Source organism: Siniperca chuatsi, linkage group LG17, assembly GCF_020085105.1.
Source record: "Siniperca chuatsi isolate FFG_IHB_CAS linkage group LG17, ASM2008510v1, whole genome shotgun sequence".
Classification (NCBI taxonomy): Eukaryota; Metazoa; Chordata; class Actinopteri; order Centrarchiformes; family Sinipercidae; genus Siniperca; species Siniperca chuatsi.
The window spans coordinates 12,881,516-12,901,856 of NC_058058.1; the positions used below are offsets into that span (position 1 = coordinate 12,881,516).

Sequence of the window (20,341 nt, forward strand, 5' to 3'; positions counted from 1 at the left end):
CACACAAAAACACAACACAATCTAAAGAGACACAAACTTTTTGATTTTCTAATTACTTTAAAATTATTTTGTTTTAATTGGTACTGTAGTCATGCAACTAATTCATCATTTAAAAGGAAAAAGTAAACCTGTAGTTTGAGATTTTCATGAAAAGATGCCCTCAGTGAAGGTTTGTGCATTAGTAAGTCTCTTTTTGCACAATAGCCCAACATAGAAATGTTTTTTGTATGTTGGCGTCTTACACACATACACGCAAACAGTCACCTTCCCTCCACAGAGTTGTGGAGATTGTATTTTTTGCTGAGCCTAAGCTGCTCTTTCTCCGTGTCAAAACTGTCTATGCCATTCAGTTTCTCATTTCATTTCAATCTTTTTGCTGTGGTCCTGCACTCAGATTTCCCTTTGTTTTCAACTACTGTTTAAAATGAAAACCTCCCCAATCGTCTTTTTTCTTGTTTCGCCTGTCTGCCTGCAAACATCAGTCTTCAGACTCTTTGGTCTCTGTCTTTTTTGTCTGTATCCATCTACTGTCAATGTCAAAACGTTTAACTCCAATTAACATGTTTTCACTTCTTTCTTTGACTTGAAGATTTGAAGAATACATGAATTACATGATCCTTTATTAAAAACATCTGCATATAGGTACTGTAGTAACTTGCGTACATGTAAGAAACCCTCATAATATTTAGGAGCAGGATAGTATGTATGAATATGATTATGAATTTGTCTAACATTTAGATATACTGTATTGTGCCTTGATTACATTGAATGTATACATTTTCATTAGCATGTGTACAGTCTAGTGTTTATATGTATATGTGTATGTCTCACATGTCATTATGTCAACATCGCCAGATTTTGTACACTTAAATTCATTACTTTTGTCATGTGGAAATCATTCAGTGTTAATCCCATAATGTTTTTACTTTCTAAAGTTTGAGAAAATAGTTCCAGATGAACCTCTTGACAGCCATCATAATGCATTGCCATCAAACAAAAAAGGCTTTTTTTAATGAAACCTTTTAATTTGGCAATGCAATGTTTTCACCAGACAGTAAAGAAATTCAGCTTATATTCCTCATCCTTGTCAGAATTGTTAAGTTCCTGAAAAGTTGCCTTTTTGGATGAAGTTTTAATTTGACAGCATGGCTTCTAATGAGTCTAACTTTATGTACTTGTTTTACCCTTCACAACACAGTTTGTAATTCCTTGCCTAACTCTCACCCTCTTTCTCGCTCACACACACACAAGTACATATACATGTATGTCTTCCACCCTCTCCTTCATGAAACTTGTATTTGCTTCTTCTCAAAAGTTTCTGTTCACTGCTCTTTAGTGAAAACATGTCAAGTTGTTTTTTTGAGCAGGCTTTCCTTTTTCAGACAGATGTCACGTTGTTAATGAATTTCTGTTGGCAGGTTTTAACTGTCAGCTGTCACGCTCACACAGGAACAGTACCATCTGATGGATTCAAGTTTATTTTCAATTTCTGCTTTATTGGAGGATGTACAGCACAGAGTGATAGGGGATGATGGATAAGAGGGAGAGGGGATGGCATGTATGGCAGTGGTTGTAAGCATTATTTTGTCACTTCTGTTTTATTAGACAATATAACAAGAAAATAAGAAAGACAGGCAAGAGTGAGAGGTAACCACAATGTGAGCGAGTAGGACACCCTATTTGATAGTGTGGGGATGACTTGAATTCTTAGTTAATAAATACAGGCAGAATAGGCACCATTACTGATAGATTTTCTTCAGCAGGAACTTGTCACAATAAGGGACAAAGTTTCTACATTTCTTTTTCAGTGTCCTTCAGCTGAAATTCAGAATGTCACAGTTTACATCTGAGACAACTGTTAAAGTGCAGTTTTCGTTTGAAATGCCAAATAAACCCCAAAGGAAGCATCAATCCAATGTTTGAGGATGTTCATCTATGTCATTGTTGTTCTATTTGTTTATCTCGGGCTCACGGTTCTGAATGCCAGTGCTTCCATACAGAGACGGGGACCCTACAGTGGTGGATAATGTTGTCATGGATGTGAGACTGAGAAAGCGAATGTGACATGAATGTGGAAGTAGCTATAAAAAATGGTCTTGGAGCTTAGTGAGATCAATGACTATTCACAGTGAACCTCTCGTCTCACGCACAGAAGCATAGACATAGCTGCACACACACAAACATACACATGCACACACTCAGACATGCACACACATACTGGCACACACACACACAGACCACAGAGCTTTGATATGCATGAGAGCAGCAGATACTATTGGCAGGTCTCATTTTCATAGGCAATTTCATCCTGACTTATAGCTCTCAGCTCATCTTCCCCCTCTCTCCCGTTGTCCTCGCCTCTCTCTCTGTCTGTCTGTCTGTCTGTCTGTATTCTCTCTCTCTCTCTCTCCCTCTGTAAGTGAGTGATCTATGGTCATGCAGTAATATTGATTACAGCCTTCAGCTCAGTAGCTGTGAAGTTAGTTCATTTTTTATGTTTCAAGGCAGTGTTGTATCTGTGTGGCTGGTCTGTTTTTGATTCCATGGTTTGCTGACCTGACCATCTGAACTTAAAAAGTGAAGTTAAACTGAAACAACCAAGATTAAATAAAATAGACAGAAAACAGGTAGTGTCACTGTTTGGTTTTCTAAAGATTTCTCACCGCAACTCTCGGGGCAGTTGTTACTGGCACAGACAACTGGAAACTTACACATCAGTGCAGGTAGACAAGTTACATTTAAAACATTTAGAGCAAGAAAGTGACTTTGGAAGCATTGGAAAGTATATTTTTCCCTGCCTTGACCAACCCAAATTAGGTTTACCGACCACATTTCCTCTCACACATTCTTATATAATGTCCCTCTCTTTGTCCTATCTCCCCTCCTCTGCTGTGTCTGTTCTCCTAGCCTACCAATTAAGGGTTTGCCAGCCTCCTCCAGAAGTGCCCAATGCTGTCATGCTGATGGAGGACGGCGAGTTGGAGATAGGTGAGTTGTCTGTCTGCCTGCAATGTCTCTGGACATGTCATTTTGATGGAGGAAGCAAACTTAAGACTTTCCAGTACCTAACATGAGAACAAATATCATCTTCTCCATAAAAGATATCATACTTTCAAATATGTGATACAGACATTCTATACTTTATGTAAATTCACTTTAAAATTCAGATTTTAGTGTTTTATATTTTGTTTGTATGATGTAATTTTGTCTTGTCAGTGCAGATGATACACTGTACATAGTGGTGGAGGAAGTATTCAGATTCTTAACTTTAATTGAAGTAGCAATACCACACAACATATCATTTTACTGTTATAGTTGATCTAGGTGGAATTGATTTTAACTATTTTATATACAGTTTGAGTTTAATCTATGCATCATATTTATAAGATGATCATATGTTTTCTATGTAAAATCTTAATTTTTAAAGTAACTAGTAACAAAAATTGCTGTCAAAGGAATGTAGTGTAGTAAAAAGTACAATATTTTCCTCTGGAATGTAGTGGAGTGGAAGGAAAGTTAAGTGCAAGTACCTCAAATTTGTGCTGAAGTACAGTACATGAGTAAATGTACTAAGTTACATTTCACCACTGACTGTATACTATAGGAAAAATCAACAATATTGTTTCCTTCTTGATGCGTCGACTTTACTTTCTAACCATTTTCGTCATACATACTGATTTTGTGACATCATCACCAGGTGACATTATCAGGTACAGATGCTATCCAGGATTCTCATTGGTTGGCAGTGAGATTCTAACATGTCGCCTAGGAGAAAGACTACAGATGGATGCACCACCTCCAACATGCCAAGGTGTGTGTATGTCACTACAATAGCAATTTAAGTGTTTTTAATTAATATTTCAGATAGCTGATGTTGACAACATTGAAAATAACTAAAGTAGTGTGTACTCATTTAACATAACCATTTCCCTCCCTTCATTTTCTCTCCTTAGTCCAATGCCCTGCACATGATGTGCGATATGACTCGTCAGGTGTCATCCTGAGCCCTGGTTGGCCAGAAAGCTACCCTAACCTGCAAATGTGTTCATGGAGCGTTACAGTAGAGAAAGGATACAACGTCACCATTACCTTTGAAGGTTTCCACACTGAGAGAGAGTTTGACGTGTTGGAGATTTTTGATGGTAAAAAACACACTCAAAAGCACACTGGCATACAGTGTTCAGCTAGAGAAGTTTAGTATTTATTAGAACCACATGTGAGCACACTCACAGGGACAAAATCCCCCAAAATACAAAGTACCAAAATAGAACAAATCATAATTAATTTGTACTATCTCATTCGTTCTCTTTGTCTCTCTTTTCTTTCTCTCTCTCCCCCTTTTCCTCCCACTTTATATGGATCTCTCTCAGGTCCAACAGCCAACAGTCCCACTCTGGCGACGCTGAGCGGTGACCTGCCAACACCCTTTAACCTCACAACTTCTGGTCACCAGTTTCTGGTCCGCTGGTCTTCAGACCACGGCACAAACAAGAAAGGCTTCAAAATTCGCTATGTTGGTGAGTACCAAAGTATGTATCCCAACTTTATTTTACTACTACTTCATATTATCATAATGCATGTAAATAAGGACAGAGGTAGACAGAGACAGGCAGAAAGACAGAAGCACATTCTAAGTGAAAGAGCACACAATAAGAGGAGTTGTTCAACCTTGAAGTTGTGCCAACATATAGATAATAATTAGCTCAAATTGAGAAAGTTTCTCAATTTGTGATTTTGTGGGGAGAGCAGGGGATATACAAGAAAGTCCAAGAAAAAAAGTTAATAAAGTATTGACAGTATCATTAACTTTATCTCACCCATGCAATTTGTTTCTTCATCTTTAGCTTACTTTTCTACCTCACTTCTGTCTGTCTCCTAAAGCAGTTTACTATATTGTATTATGGGTTAGTTCTTAACTGTTAACATTCAAGGAAAGCTTGATGAGCACAGATGCTGTTTTACAGCAATCTTTGCATTAAGACACTCTTGCACCTGGACCTGCTAAGTATAACTTTAGACTGTTGGGCATTAAGCACCCTCACTTGGGTAATGAGGCTTGAGTGCTTCATTCAAGGGCTTTTTTGACAGTTAAGGGGGAGGAGACAGTATTACCTGTTTAGTTTGCTTCTTGACTTAATACCGTCTCGTCAGGAAGCTGCATCTTTAACCTTTAAAACACCACTGTTCTGTATGATGAATTATACGCTGAATAATAACAGAAAATCCTCCCAGGACTCTCACACTGAGTAACCTTCTTTAGTACTGTAGCTGTGATTAATGTGAGCATTTGCAAGGATTGTTAAACATATGTTGTAAGCCTACTAATATCATGGGTCAACTTCATAAATGTTTATTTTTTTCACTTGCACAATCAGGCCAGTATATAGCAATGTACTCCTGCCACAACTGTGAGAAAACAAAAATGCTCAGTTTTTAATTACAAACAGAAAATGTAACTGTCATGTTATAATTAAAGCTTATTATTAAGAAATACTAACTTATTTTGTTTTATGAAGAAACTTTGTCATTATAACAAGATAAATTGGTATTTAATAATAAAAAAGCCCTTGTGTGATTGAATTCAGCAGTCTAATGCTATCAATCTTAAAAATACTATAGGGGAAAGAGCCTGGATTGGATCTAATGAGAGTCAACTGGCTGCTTTGCCTACATGCCGGTGACACCAGCCCATTTCTGTGGCCATCCACTTTAAACTTTTAGTGCTTTTAGAAATAAGCTGTCAGAGAGCTTTAATTAGAAATCACTGACAAACTGTACAAAACAATTCTGGCACTGATCCTGTATTTTCAATGCAAGGAAAACACAGTAAAAAGGAACAAACCTCAATCACTAACCCTTGAGTGGTGCTTGGTCATTTTGGGTCAAAAACCCACCGCACAGATGATACTGAGCCAGTGGCAGACCAGAGGGACATATAAAACAGGCTTATCACTCATGTATAAGGCCAGTTAAGAACTTATTTTCTGGGCCCTTGCCCAATTTGGAGAGTTACAGACCAGGCAACTTGCCCAAGTCAACATCTAACTGGACCCAGGCCTGGGTCATCTTTATATGCTATGACTGAGGAACATAATGAAACTGCTAGTGGTAACTTATCATATGAGATACGGACATCATTGCATAAGGACCTATATCTACTGGCATAGATACAGAGACAGACAGAGACTACAGCATGTCAATAATCTATAAACATAAACTTAGACAATACTTGACTTGTTGCCAGGTTGATGGCGGTTGCAGCAGGATTCCCTCTTGTTTTGCCCACTGTTGCCAGTATTGTCTGTATCAAAGGATTAATTGTCTTAGTGTAAGAATATTTCATAAAATTGCATAAAACCATTGATGACTTTGTGGGCAGTGTGTCCAGTAATGTCTGACATCTGCTGTAACATTGATTGTTCAATCCGAAAGCTCTGCCGAGAGAGACATATTATTTATTTTATTTAGCTTTCATACAGCTTGTCAGATAGATCCTAATTGGCTGAACATGATACATTTGCCATTTGTTGGCAAGTTGTGACTCATATTAATGAAAGTTTTAGGAAACTATCACACTCTGCAATTGCATGACACCAGACTGCAATGTCAGTAACACTAAAACGTTGTAAGTAAGACTTTGATCACAGTACAGTTAATGGTTATAATATTGGACAGCTGCATGCAGACATAAATTCAGTGTTAGTCTTAGCTTTGATGTGATGGCACAAACATCTGTTTAGCTGGTCTACTTGATTAAGTAACAGTATTGTACAATATTATGGTAACAACATAGTACTGTAGTTCTGGTATGGTTATAGAATAGTACTGTATTGTAGTAAAAATGCTAAAGCTATGCTATCAATGATCACTGCTCCCATCTGCCTCGATCTTTACTTTTAATTATGTTTGGGATTCCCCCCGTAGTTGCTGTTTTAGTGGTGGTGAACCACACTACCGCACTATGTGAAGTCATTTCAAATCTTAGTTTTTTAATTTTGTTTTCTCCACTCCAGCCCTGTACTGCTCAACCCCAGACTCTCCACTCCACGGCTCTATCTCCTCTCAGAGCGGCGGCCATGTTAACAGCGTGGTGCGCTGGGCCTGCGACCGTGGTTACCGTCTCATAGGCAACGCCACAGCAACCTGCCGTCGCTCATCACTCGGCTACCACGCATGGGACTCTCCTGTACCTGCGTGTCAAGGTGTGCTTGTTTGTCTGTGTATGGAATGTGTGCATAGAGCTAAACTGTATTTTGATGTTCATTAGTATAAAAACATTAACATAGTCTTTTCCATTTTCTTAGCTTATATGTTTGAAAAGGGTGTAATGCTAAAAATACTGAAAATTGTAATTTGTAGATGAATAATTTGGTAGTTTTAGTAGCTACAACTCATGTTAACTAGCTTTGACGCTGATGTATATGCCCAGTGTTGAAACGTAAGTCCTTGCACCTGATTAAAGAAGTGGTTAACTATTCACAGACAAGCTAGCTGTGACAGTGACTTGTCTTCCCTGTGTGTACTGGTCCTAAGGCTAACATGCAAGATTAAGATTTAATGCTGTAATATTGCAGCCCCTCCATGTTATCTCTTGTTTAAGGTGAATTCTAATAGAGCTAATGGCCAGTAAAAATAATTTTGGTCAGCAATATGTGAATGCAACATAGAATTGATATCCATTAGGGTAAATTATTTTCACATAACTGTTAATGTCTTTTCTTATTCTTTCTCACTCTTTATATGCATATTTTTAGAATATACTACAATATGTTCCACATAGACCTGATGAAATTTTTATATTGTACGGGCTATTGTCTTATCCCACACATCAAATAACTATAGCAAGGCACAGCTTGTAGCCGGTATTGATAGAAAGTCAAATGAAGGATGTATAGCAGATTGTCGACACTGTGTAATTACACGCTGCGGTGCTCTACAAACCAGTCTATTTAAAACCACTGTGGACTGTGGAGCAAGATGGGTGTATTTTGTTAGAACTGATTGGAAGTGGAGATCAAGCATCTCTTGATTGTATATTTTTAGTTTGATAGCTTCATTGAAGAAAATATTTGAGCTTGTTTACAAATATACAATAAAGTCAGTGACTTTGAATCCCCAGAAACATTTCAAACAAAGTACACATCAAACCTGCCTACCTGACAGACGTAAGTGCGCATTAGGGCTTCTGTGTGTTTCTATTTGCGTGTTGTTTTCTTAACCAGTGTGTATCTGTCCTCCCCTAGCTGTCTCATGCGGGGCACCCAAGGCTCCTATAAACGGCGGCGTTTTAACAGCTGACTACTCCGTCGGAACAAGAGTTTCCTATTTTTGTAACGATGGGTACAGATTGTCCAGTAAAGAGCTGACATCAGCCATCTGTCAGCCTGATGGAACATGGAGCAACCACAATAAGATACCACGATGTTCTGGTCAGTAACACATAGATATCAGTGGAATATCAACAATATAAATACCAAATCTGCTAGTGTTACTAATTTGGACATACTTAATAGTGAAGCCACAAATGCAAACACTCTATGAATGTAAATACCAGACTCCAGTGAGATTTTCATTGCATAATTTACAAAAAACACAAATAAGAAGTATTGAATGCTTCATTGTTCAAGCAATGAAAATTAAATATTCACATCTCACTGAGTAAGATGGATATATGTTTTTAAGCAACATATAATTACCCCTATGAGTGGCAGCCATTTTTGGCTAGTGTTAATTGTGTTTTTTAAATGTAAGCAAATTTCATAAAGCTTTATTTTCTGTCCACACTCTGTCTGTCTCTGTAGTGGTGGTATGTCCCAGCATCGGATCATTTTCTTTAGAGCACGGCCGCTGGAGGATTGTCAACGGCTCACACTACGAATACAGAACTCGCATTGTGTTCACCTGTGATCCGGGGTACTACAGATTAGGCCCCGCCCACATCCAGTGCTTACCCAATGGTGTGTGGAGCTGGAGAAATGATAGACCGCACTGCCAGGGTGAGTAACAAAGACATTTGATGACTTAATGACCACTGCAACTGAAAAACAATGTCAGCAATGAGCTAGCCATTATACGTATTTGAATATGTAGGCATTGGAATGGCCCCACTTAAGTATTTACTCTGATATTATTGTTGCCCTTTACTGTAGATAATAATGGGAATCTTTACTCTTTCATACATACAATAAAACTGAGGGGTTATATGGGGTCTGAGCAGTAACTTCCTGGGTCCCTGGAATTTCCCCTGATTTCCTGGCAACTGGTCCCAACCAAGAAATTGTCGGGCACATAACACCCCCCCAAAATGTCAAACTATTCCTTTGAAAGCAAACCAAGTGCCCTCAGCATATTTTATGTACTTGTTAATATTTTAAGTGTGCCAGTATGTGAGCCATGACAACAAGAAATTACTGACGTCAGGCAGCCTGATAGCACCAGTGGCATTTATAGTATGAACAGTTGTGAGTAGGGAGCAGGAGGTAACACAAGTGACAGTGCCTGGCTTGTGCACAACAAATACTTGTCTGTAAAAGCTTGTCATTTCAAATTTGCTGTTTTCTAAGGATAGGTGTGTGCATTTAAGATTAATTTAACTTTGGTGCATTTTTATTTTACCTCTATTTTATCTCTTTTATTAAATCTAATGATGACTGAGTTCCTGTACAAGGAAAACATTTTATTTTTCCAATCCATGTTCTAACCTGAAAGAGTTGCCTTGACATTTTTATCATCTGTTATTTTTCTTCTGGGGAGTCCATGACATTTTGAATCGATGTTATTTTTCTTTAAAGAATTCTGTGACATTTGAAAATGTATTGTGTTCTTATGTAATGTAATTTTCTTCACCAGTCATTTCGGAGTGTAGGAAAAAAACAATAATGGCACCAAATTTGTGTGATAAACAGCTCACCGGCCTTGGTAGCGTTCCTCACTGGAAACAATGAGCTCTACCAGCGACTCAAATTAACTTGGTGCTAAGTTGGCGCACAACTGCTTTTAAATTGCTTGGTTCTGCCTGTGTGTTTCAGTTATATCCTGCGGTGAGCTGCCATCTCCACCCAATGGGAAGAAGATTGGTACTCAGACATCATTTGGTGCTACAGCCATCTTTACCTGCGATGCCGGCTTCATGCTGGTGGGGTCAGCTGTCAGAGAGTGTCTGTCATCTGGGCTTTGGAGTGGAACGGAAACACGATGTTTAGGTTTATAATATATACTAATGTATTCAAACATACAGTATATATTACAGTATATCTAGACACTGTATGCAATTTTCTCACTTAAATTTAAGGCTTAGGACATACAGTACTGTATACTTAACACATACACTCACATACACACTGAAGCATCGACCATTAGAAAGGGAGTTTGAAGGATGTGGTTTTTCAAGTCAATCTAATGAGGACAGGTATCAAAGGTGCGTACACTATGTGCACCTCTCGTCTGGCTGCACAGCTGCTTCCCCCTGGCCTTGTCCACCTCACAAGCAGGACTATCACGAGCAAGCTTCTGCTGTGCATTCAGTTTGAATGTTCTTTTTTTTTGTATATAAGGAAGAAAAAACAGCCACTTTCTTCTGTCAGTGTGCCAGCCAGAGGTAACAGATGTTATGACATGGTGCTGTCACTTCTTCATGAAGCCTCAGTAGAAACAGCGCTTCCCAGAATACTTCACAGACTGAGGGGGATATGAGATGCAATTTATAAAGGAAAAGTTCAATGAAACTTAACCTAGACTGATGAGGAGGCATCATTCTGTCAAAAAATAAATAAATTGCGCCCTAAAAAAGTGCTATAAACAGCATTTTCGTTCAATAACTTTTCTTATTATCCTTCAAAACAGAACTGGCTTCACTGTGCTTGTTTTGCTTATTTACAATGATTTGTGAATGTAAAATGACCATTTTATGGTCGATCTTTTAACAAATCAACGAAGACATATAAATATATTTATATTTCCCTGCACTGCCTGCTCAAACAAGCCAAAACACACTTCTAATTATTTTTACTTTATTGTATTTATTATTTTAATGTTCTATTGATGTTTCATTATAAGGTCTTTTCAAAGTGTGTCTAAAACTGTGATAACTTTCTGAAAGCAAGTTGAGTTTTGTGTAGGTTCAAACTAATTTCCTTTCTTCACATAACTTTCTGCAACATATTCAAGAAAGTGAAGTGTGACTCATTTGAGTTATGCCCTGTAACTCCAGAAGTCAACACTTCAAAGATAATGCGAAATGGCAAAGGTGATATTAGGCAACCTTTTCTCTTCTCGTTCTTCCCCACTTCCCTGGCTGTCTTTGAAATTGTTAGCATTTGCTGACATCAGGGACACAGTGCGGGTTTTATCTACTGTAAAGAATGAAATCAATACTCAATCCAAACTCTATGAGAACATTTCCTGGCTGCTTTGTGAAATGCTTTTTAAAACATCTTGCATTAGCACTATGCATCAATTAGACCTCTGGGAATTAATCTGATCAATAAGGAGACCCACCAATCCTGTTTGGTTAGCTGTTACCAGGTAAAGTCTCAATCTTTCAAAGCACAGACACATCTTCATTTTAAATTTAGATACTTTTGACAGAATAACAGTGACACAGCTGTGAAAATGTTGTAGGGGGCAACTGACCATCTGAGCCTTCACCGTAAAAATGACAGGTGACAGCTACTGATATTTTGTGAAGAAAGCGTGCTTGTTGTGCTCCCACTTTGATGTTTCATGGTGTGTGTTTGCTCCAGAGTCACATGCCTCATACACAGGATAAACCAGGTTTCAAGCAGCAATTTCCATGCTTTTACACGCTTGCAAAAGGTTTCAGCAGATGTTTAACATTTTAATGTCCCACACAGAGACAACAAACTATCTCCTAAGCCAAGGATATATTCAATCCTCAGGGTTTGTTTAAAACTCCCAGGCCTGATTAAAATGTTACTGTTTTGCTGATATTGTCTTTGTATCCCGAAAATAACCCAGAGAACTCATCTCATGGGTACCGTAAGGCTGTAAGGTATAGTATCATTTTGAAATGTTTGCATATCTGCAGGACAACTAGATAGCTCTTGGTCATGATAAAAGTAAGTAAAAGTAAGTTTAAAAAAAAAAGACTTTAAAAAATCTTCTTTAAAAATCAAAATGAGATGGAATTGCGAATAAAAGATTAGTACGATTTTGATTATGCCCATTGATCTGTTTTTGAGCTAGATATAGGACCTGGAATATTAGGGAAACAAAGTTATAGATACAAGATAGGTACAGATACTAAAACTAGTAATGAATGAAGACATTTACAAAAAGTCAGCACAACAACAATAGTTCGGAGACAGGTTCTAGGACAGTGTTACCCATAGTCTGAGTCCTCTGTGTCCCTGTCTGTGTCTTTCAGCTGGTCACTGTGGAATCCCAGAAGGCATTGTGAATGGCCAGGTGATAGGGGAGAACTTTGGTTACCGTGATACGGTCGTGTATCAGTGTCTGCCTGGCTTTCGACTAATAGGCTCATCGGTTCGAATCTGTCTCCAAGACAACCAGTGGTCTGGACAGCTGCCCGTCTGTATATGTAAGGAAAACACACAAGCACACATTTACTTCTGACCAAAGAATCACCTTAACTAACAAATTCACCCAAACCTTCTTCTACACACATCTGACTCTTAGATAACTTGTGGTCTGGACGGCTGCCTGTCTTTTCAACAACATACAAATGCTCACATACTGTACACACCCGCATAAAGACTGCATTAGTCCTCACCAAAACTCCGTGTGACCCACACCCTGTGTTAACACACACTCAGCTTTGCACACTAACTCACAATGACTAGCTCTGAAAACACATCTCTTTACATGTTCATATATCTGCTGATCTGCTTTTTCAGTAGAATGAAAAGTTTATTATTCAGAAACACTGTCAGATGGACAGTGTGTGGGTTTGTGACACAAATTCCAAAATCCTTTATCTTCTATCCTGTTAGTGATGAAATCATGCAGGGAAAAAAAGAAAAATCACCTGCAATCAAAACTAGTCTTAGAACTTTAAATGCATGTGTGTGCAAGCACGAGGAGGGTGAATAGAAATTGCACTCAAATATTTGAGATCACTGTGTATCTAGAGGAAGCTTGAATGGCATGGTGTGTTTTGATACCTTCCACTGCTTGTTAGTGACCAAATAATGAAATTGAAGTCATTTCAAATAGAGGCAATTTGAGTATACGGTTTTGATAAAGTCCTCCGCATTTTAATTTGAATTGTGGATATTTTATTTGCCTGTGAGGTTGAAGAATCAATATCATACATCTTATCAATCACTTTGGAGGCATACTAATGAAAAAGGCCTCATGTTTGACAAATTAAGATCTACCATGTGATACATTATTTGTAAGGTGTTGCAGTGGAATTGGCATTAGAGGCAACGAGTTCTGATTGAGCAAAGTAAATCAGCCAAAAGAGGAGAATGGTCTTGGAAACTGTAAAAAAAAAAAAAAAAAAAAAAAAAAAAAAAAACTACTACTATAAGTAGCATATGTTCTTTTGGTTCTAAAACATGGTTTATGAAGGAGGAGGGCATAGCAAATAGATGTTTACCAGTGTCCATTCATGGTCATTGATAAAATTATGTCCTTTACAGCAGGACGAGGTAGACTCAGTTGATGAGAAATAACTAAATCAAGAGTGTAGCCTTGGATGTGATGTGATCTAGCACATCATTAAAAAACCACCTGAGGTCATATCTCTGTTATGGTTCAGTGATAAAACAAAATAGGAATTCAGGGAATACTAACAGGAAACTACCCTTTAGGGTTTGTGTGATTGTGTGTGCATTTGTGTGTGTATGTGTTGATGCATCTGTGTGCTGTAGAATTATTTCATTAATTTAAAAATTGATTTCTGCCTTTTAACAATATGCACTTTTTGGTCACAGTGCAAACTCAAAATGAACAGACAATGAAGACTCACAACGTTAACTTTACAATTGAAATTTAACATCAAATTACATTTGAAGGCAGGGTTCCTTGTCATTGCATGCCTATAGCGTGTGCCACTGATTGGAAAATAAACTTCATGCTGAAAACTAGTTTTAGAAAATGAACAAACAAGGACCCTCATTTTTTTGTCTTCTTTTCACTTTGTATTAAAATCGTACTCCACCAATTTAGCACTGCACTCTTATATCAGTATAGGACTCACGATAAACAATTAAAAGAAATATTAAAATTGTTGCAGCAGAACCAGAGATGTTGTCTTTTTTATTCTAGTTATTCTTCCTGGTGAAAACCTGGCACCATTACAAACAATGCAACTCGACCACCGACTGTTCAGTTGGAGATTCAGATGTGTTACGCTAGTAGCGGCTAATGTAGCCTTAAGCTGCTAGTGTCAAGCAGAGATGAGGATCGTGCTACAGAGATCTGATGAGCTCACTTCTTTCTAACTCCCCCAGATTGGTTTCATTTTCAAACTTGAAAGTCTTCAGACCCAACTGACATTGGCTAAAGTGATATCACTTGAGCTGAATACAACTTTTTTCAAATAAGTGGTAGTACTCTGCAAGACCTGAAAACAGACTTTGATGTGTAAAATCGGTGGAGTTCCCCTTTAGTGGAAACACTTTGAGTTGTGCTTGCCACTAGAGGACCTCTTTTCCTGTAAAGTGAAGTGTTAGCTTTAAATGCCTGATAAGAATCTTGGCAAAGAAAAGTTTTAAATTGATTTGCTCCTCTTAAATAATACAGATATTTTTTTGGGGGGGGGATTGAGCACATGGGAGAAGTTTGCCTTCAGGGCTTTCTGCCTTTCTTTTTCCAGCCTAAACTGCCTAAACTTAACCAAGTAGTAAGGCTTTCTGGCAGAAAGCCCTGAAGGCAAACTTCTCCCATGTGCAAAAATTGATATAATCAGAAAAAAATGTACCCTTAAATATTCAGTAAAAACAGTGTAGCTAACTGTAACATTGTTTATGAACACAGCACCAAGGTCTCCAACAAGGGAGTTTGTTTGGTAGAGCTGATAAAACCCAGTCAAATTTCATTCAAGGGTGGAAAAGTCCAAATTAAAAAAGGCAAATATAATCATTTAGACTAAACCTTTTGTTCAAGAGTGATTCCATATTAAGTAAAGCCAAAATAAGGTTTGTATTTTGAGAAATATCCCTTTCTCGATGTATTCACCCAATAGTCCTGAGGTTCTGCGGATTCACAACAGCGGTCTTATATAAAGGGCCAGAGGGCCCAACTGCCAGTATGGTGTGGATGAGATAAATAGCTGGACTTGAGGATAAAATAGAACGCTTTGACGTGTCCAGGCTACTGTGAAAATCTTCTAAAATTGGTCACTTGCTGTGAGCGTCCTGAATGTTTTTAGGCAGCAACTGGGCATAGTTAAGGTGCTGATGATGAGTGCCATCTCAAGCCTTTTCCCAAAAGAAACAGCCCGTTTATTCACTAAATTAGAACTATGTTTAAAAGACAGGCGGTGGTGACGTACTGTCTACATTTCTGGAGTAGAAGGGGCATGAAAGGGAGTTTATTTGCTCTATGAAATAGTTTTTGACTATGACCCTTAAATCAAGAAGAAATGTTCAATATAGGGACTTAATATCAGATAGTATGTTTGTGTGTATATGTGTGTGTGGGTATTGCATGCATCTGTGTCTATGTGGTTAGGATAGTGTGTGCATCCATCTGTGTATCTGGTGTTTCTGTGCAATGCTGATTTTATTGAGGTTATTCATGCAGGAGTTATTGAGGGAAATCATTTTACAGCCAAATTATACTGTAATTATGGAGATGAGAGGCTCTTGTTTAGAGACACAAACAGAATGATGATGAGACTGTGTGTGTGTGTGTGCATGTGTGTGTGTGTGTGCATGTGTGTGTGTGTGTGTAGCTGCAGGGCATGCTGACGGTGTCAGATAAATTTGTATCTTAGACAAGCAAACAAACTTCTGTTTCTCACTGATCAAGTGAAAAACAGACCTTGGCTTCTTCCCTTTCTCTCCTGTCTTCTCTTGTCTTGATCATCTCTCCTCTACTCTCCTCACCTCACTTGTTCTTTTCTTGTCTTCTCTTGTCTTCTCCTCCACTGGTGCCCTCTCTTCTGCTCTATTCTTTGGTCTTCTCCTCATCCCTGTTCACTTTTCTACCTAGTCTGTGTCTTTCTTATTTTCTTTTAATTTGGTCAAACTCCTCTCCTCCCCCTCTCCTCTCCTCTCCTCCCCTCTCCTCCCTGTAAAGCAATAAATTTAAAGGGGGAGAGTTTGAGAGGCAGATGAGAGAGGGGCTGGCAGTAACTGTAAACTGTCTGTTTACACAAACATCAAAACACTGGCGTCAGCACAATGAGGACAAGGGACACACACAAACTTCTAAGTAGCCCCAGTGAATGAAGTCAACAGGACAAATAATTATGATGCATAATGGCAAACAGAGGACACTCAATGCTAACACCGAAGATGGCGAGACCTAATATTTCCAAAATAATTACCCTTCTCGGTCATCTGACATTCTCATAAATATTTATGAAATACTGGAGGAAAGGCATAGTTTGCTTTAGATCACATTTTTTGTGGCTTTCATATCAAGAAGAAATCTTACTCAATTGGATGTTTGTAATTTAATGAGAAAATTAGGCAATGGGTTATGAAAAGCCAAAACATTTTCAAAATAGAGTTGCATCTAAATCAGTGGTCAGCTGCAACTATGTGGCAGTGACTGTTGAAATACTGTAGCACTGCTGGATAGGACTACAATGTCGCAAATAACTCTTCAGTAACATGTCAATTATATATGATATATTTTGGAAAGACATCACTGTTAAAGAAATATCCACCTAAAAAAGGTTCTTATTTAAAGTCCAGCATTGACCAGTCAAATTTGCTAAATGTGCAGTGAAAAACTCTTCAGTAATGCTGCTTTTTAGTACAAGTTTTAGTTAGGTGACACTGACATTGTCTAAAATGTTGAAAAATAAAACTGGTGATATAATACTGTCAACAAACCCCATGAAAAGCCCAAAACCAATAATAAATCGATCCTGCTAACAAGTGTTGCCAGTGTAGAGGAAGCCAGATGTAGCTTATTCTTTTGTGCCATAGACCTTTATTGTTGTCCAAAAACTATTAAAAATGCATCAATGAGCCACACTGTTGCACTGGATGACATCTTACTCACGATGAACATGGGCACTGTAATTTATTTTGACTCAATCCCACAAACTCACCGTCCTGCTGCCATCAATAATAGAGCACCAAATGTGTATTAATCTGCATCTGAAAATGCCATATTGACTCCTGTTTGGATAACATTTAATGAAAGTTACACTGCCTCTCTGTTTTAGGAAATTACTTAGCTTGTTTCTTCTTCTTTAAAATTCTTTTCTTTTAGTTGAGTTGAAGTTAACAGCTCAGTTGCTAACAGCTGTGCTTCAGTTTCATGAGGGAATCAAAACAAGGGTGATTGGCACATCACAGGAAATTTGCATGAAGTTGAACCTTTCTCAACTTCTCCATGTCGAGCCGCTGGGAGACTTTTGAGTCTCGAGGCGCAGGGGGTGGAGCCATGCTGCTATTTGGAGGTTACATTCACAATGAATGGCAGCCTGTCGCACCTTGAGTCTGTATGTGTGAAAAGGGGGTAACACATCGTTGGTTTCTGTCTTTTGATGGGATTTAATATTGATTAAAAAAAATATAGAATGACACTAGCCTTATCCTTTAAGGCGCGTTAATTTATTATGAGAAATCTCAAGTAGATTTATATTAAATGTAATAAAAAATCTGTATATAGCTACATGTAGAGCGCCACAGGAAGTCATTCCTGCCTGTGGCCATCAAACTCTTTAACTCCTCCCTCTAAGTGTTAGTCTATATGACCCTAGGCCATTAAACTGGACATTGATCATTAAATCTCTGCAATACTTGACATAATTGTGCAATATTCTGTGTTAATACTCCTGTGCAATATACTCTTTTCAGTTTAAAATTCCCTATTATTGATATTGATATTTATTCATACCTCTATTAGTGCTGTGCAATATCCTCCATCTCATTATAATCTTAATAAGCTACATTTAACTTGACAGTTCATGCATTATTACCTTATACTGTATTATTATCATCAACCGGTAAACCCACTTTGTACTTCACACTTATTTTATTTTATTTTATACTTATACCCACTTGGTACTTAATTTATTTTCTGACCTGTATTATAGTGTTTTATATTTTTTGCTTAGTACTTCTATTCCTGTGTGCACTGACGTGATAGTGAGCTGCTGTAGCAAAAGACTACAAAGTATTTCTGATTCTGATTCTGATTCTGTATCCATGATTCACACTGTCTTCCCTATAGCAATCAGCTGTGGCCATCCAGGAAGTCCCATATATGGTCGTACAGTGGGAAATGGCTTCAACCTCAACGATGTGGTCGGCTTTGTTTGTAATCGGGGTTATGAAATGGAGGGGCCCGCACGCGCTCAGTGTCAGGCCAACCGCCAGTGGAGCCACCCGCCCCCAACGTGTAAAGGTGGGGAGAAAAGTTAAGTGTATTCACCCCTAACCTTATTTATCCCTAACCTTTAATACCACCTCAACTTTTATCTTTATTTATCCTTACTGCCTTTCCTGATAACAGCCATCCTTATTCACCCCTACCCTTTTCATTTCACCTCAATTCTACCTCTAACTTTATTCAACATCTCTGCCATCATAAGCCTAAAACCAGTTTTTACCTAGACAGAAGAGATACATTTCTTTTTTAAAAATAGGTAGATATAATACTCTACATCCCTCTAACCCTGTCCTGGCTCCAGCCTTGTGAATGGAAACTTTTTTGTTTTCACTGACACATAAATCTCAAGCTCTGATTGTTCTAACAATCACAGCAACAAGGGTAGCTTCACTCACATGAGTTTGTACGCGAGGTATCGGCGTTCTGCCCAGTTTACAGAATGAAGTGCCAATGAGCTGTGTAAAATTAAAAATGCAACGTAATGATAACAACCCCTTGCAGTGTATGGGTGCCGGATCCCAGACATACACACCTGCCTTCATTATAGCATCGCATAACATTTGCCATATCTTCCCTTTTAAACACCAGCCCTAATCAGTTCTTCCTTCTTCACCACAACCTCCTTATTATGCCCCATATTATTTTACAGAGCTGTAATCCCAGTGCACAACAAAGGGAAAAGGAAGAGGGGGAGAGAAATGACCCTCTCTGGTTCATGCCAAATAACACATGCTTTTTTTATCTCTCTTTTTGTGTGTGTCCGTCTCTCTATCTCTCTATGTATAGTGGTCAATTGCTCTGATCCAGGCATCCCAGCCAACTCCATCCGACAGAGTAAAATAGAGCATGGGAACTTTACCTTTGGCACTGTGGTTTTCTACGACTGTAACCCAGGGTATTACCTGTTTGGATCACCTGTACTGACCTGCCAACCTACTGGACAATGGGACAAACCCCTACCTGAATGTATAGGTTAGTTTGATCCTTGTGTTTCTGTCTTTTGAACCTGACAGTGAATGGGACAGATGATAGTGGAATTGACTGTTACTCTTGCTACGCCTGTCAAGCTTTCCATTCTGGAAAGGCACATATACAGTTTTATGAAATTCTTAGTAATTTCTGAAAGAACTGGTCCTTGATTTCATACAGGCAGACAAGAGCAGGCTTCTCATTTCCAGCTGATGGCCGCTGATTTGGTTAAAAACTCCTGTCTCCTGCTGACTTTTAATGTATCCAAAAAGAGATGTAATGTATTTAAAACGAGAATCCTGTCAAAGGAGTGTTAAGTATGTACTTGATGACTGCTGATGATAAAGAAAGTGCTGTTTCTCTGTTTCAGTGTGTCCTTTGTTTTGCTGCAGTGTAGAGCTAGTAAGTCCTAGTATTATAAATATGATAAGGAAAAATTTTACATCCGACTGTTCTTACATAAGCATGCTTGGCTGCTTAGCTTACATACTTGTTTAGATGTTTTCACTTTAAATGTTACAAGAGAAAAGGCTTTTAGGATGAGGACTAACGGATGATGAGGTGTTTGGCAAATGTTGTGCTATCAGCAAGACAGAGCTGCTCTGTTTACCCTAAACTCTAATAGCACCCCCTGGCTCCCACACAGTGGGGAAATACTACACAGTGGATGTGCTCATCCTGAACATGGCTTTTTTAAAAATGCAATCTGTAAACCAAAACAAACAAACAAACAAACTAATGTACTTATGTAGTTAATGATGTGTTCCTTGGACTTGGAAGTATCATTTAACTACTGTAGGTAGTAAGCTAGTTGGCTGTACATGCTCACGTTAGAGCACATAAACACAAATAACAACAGATAATTCCA

General features: G+C 38.3%; 1 protein-coding gene across 1 annotated transcript in view; it reads left to right on the forward strand.

Moving 5' to 3' along the window:
• csmd3b (CUB and Sushi multiple domains 3b) overlaps positions 1-20,341 on the forward strand; it is a 359,142-nt gene that overhangs the window by 315,659 nt on the left and 23,142 nt on the right. Inside the window, exons 51-61 of the mRNA XM_044171541.1 lie at positions 2,908-2,988; positions 3,698-3,811; positions 3,954-4,142; positions 4,371-4,517; positions 7,014-7,202; positions 8,244-8,429; positions 8,802-8,996; positions 10,029-10,202; positions 12,386-12,559; positions 18,346-18,519; positions 19,291-19,476. Of these exons, the coding sequence (XP_044027476.1) occupies positions 2,908-2,988; positions 3,698-3,811; positions 3,954-4,142; positions 4,371-4,517; positions 7,014-7,202; positions 8,244-8,429; positions 8,802-8,996; positions 10,029-10,202; positions 12,386-12,559; positions 18,346-18,519; positions 19,291-19,476 (1,809 nt within the window). The remainder of the gene's footprint in view (positions 1-2,907; positions 2,989-3,697; positions 3,812-3,953; positions 4,143-4,370; positions 4,518-7,013; positions 7,203-8,243; positions 8,430-8,801; positions 8,997-10,028; positions 10,203-12,385; positions 12,560-18,345; positions 18,520-19,290; positions 19,477-20,341) is intronic.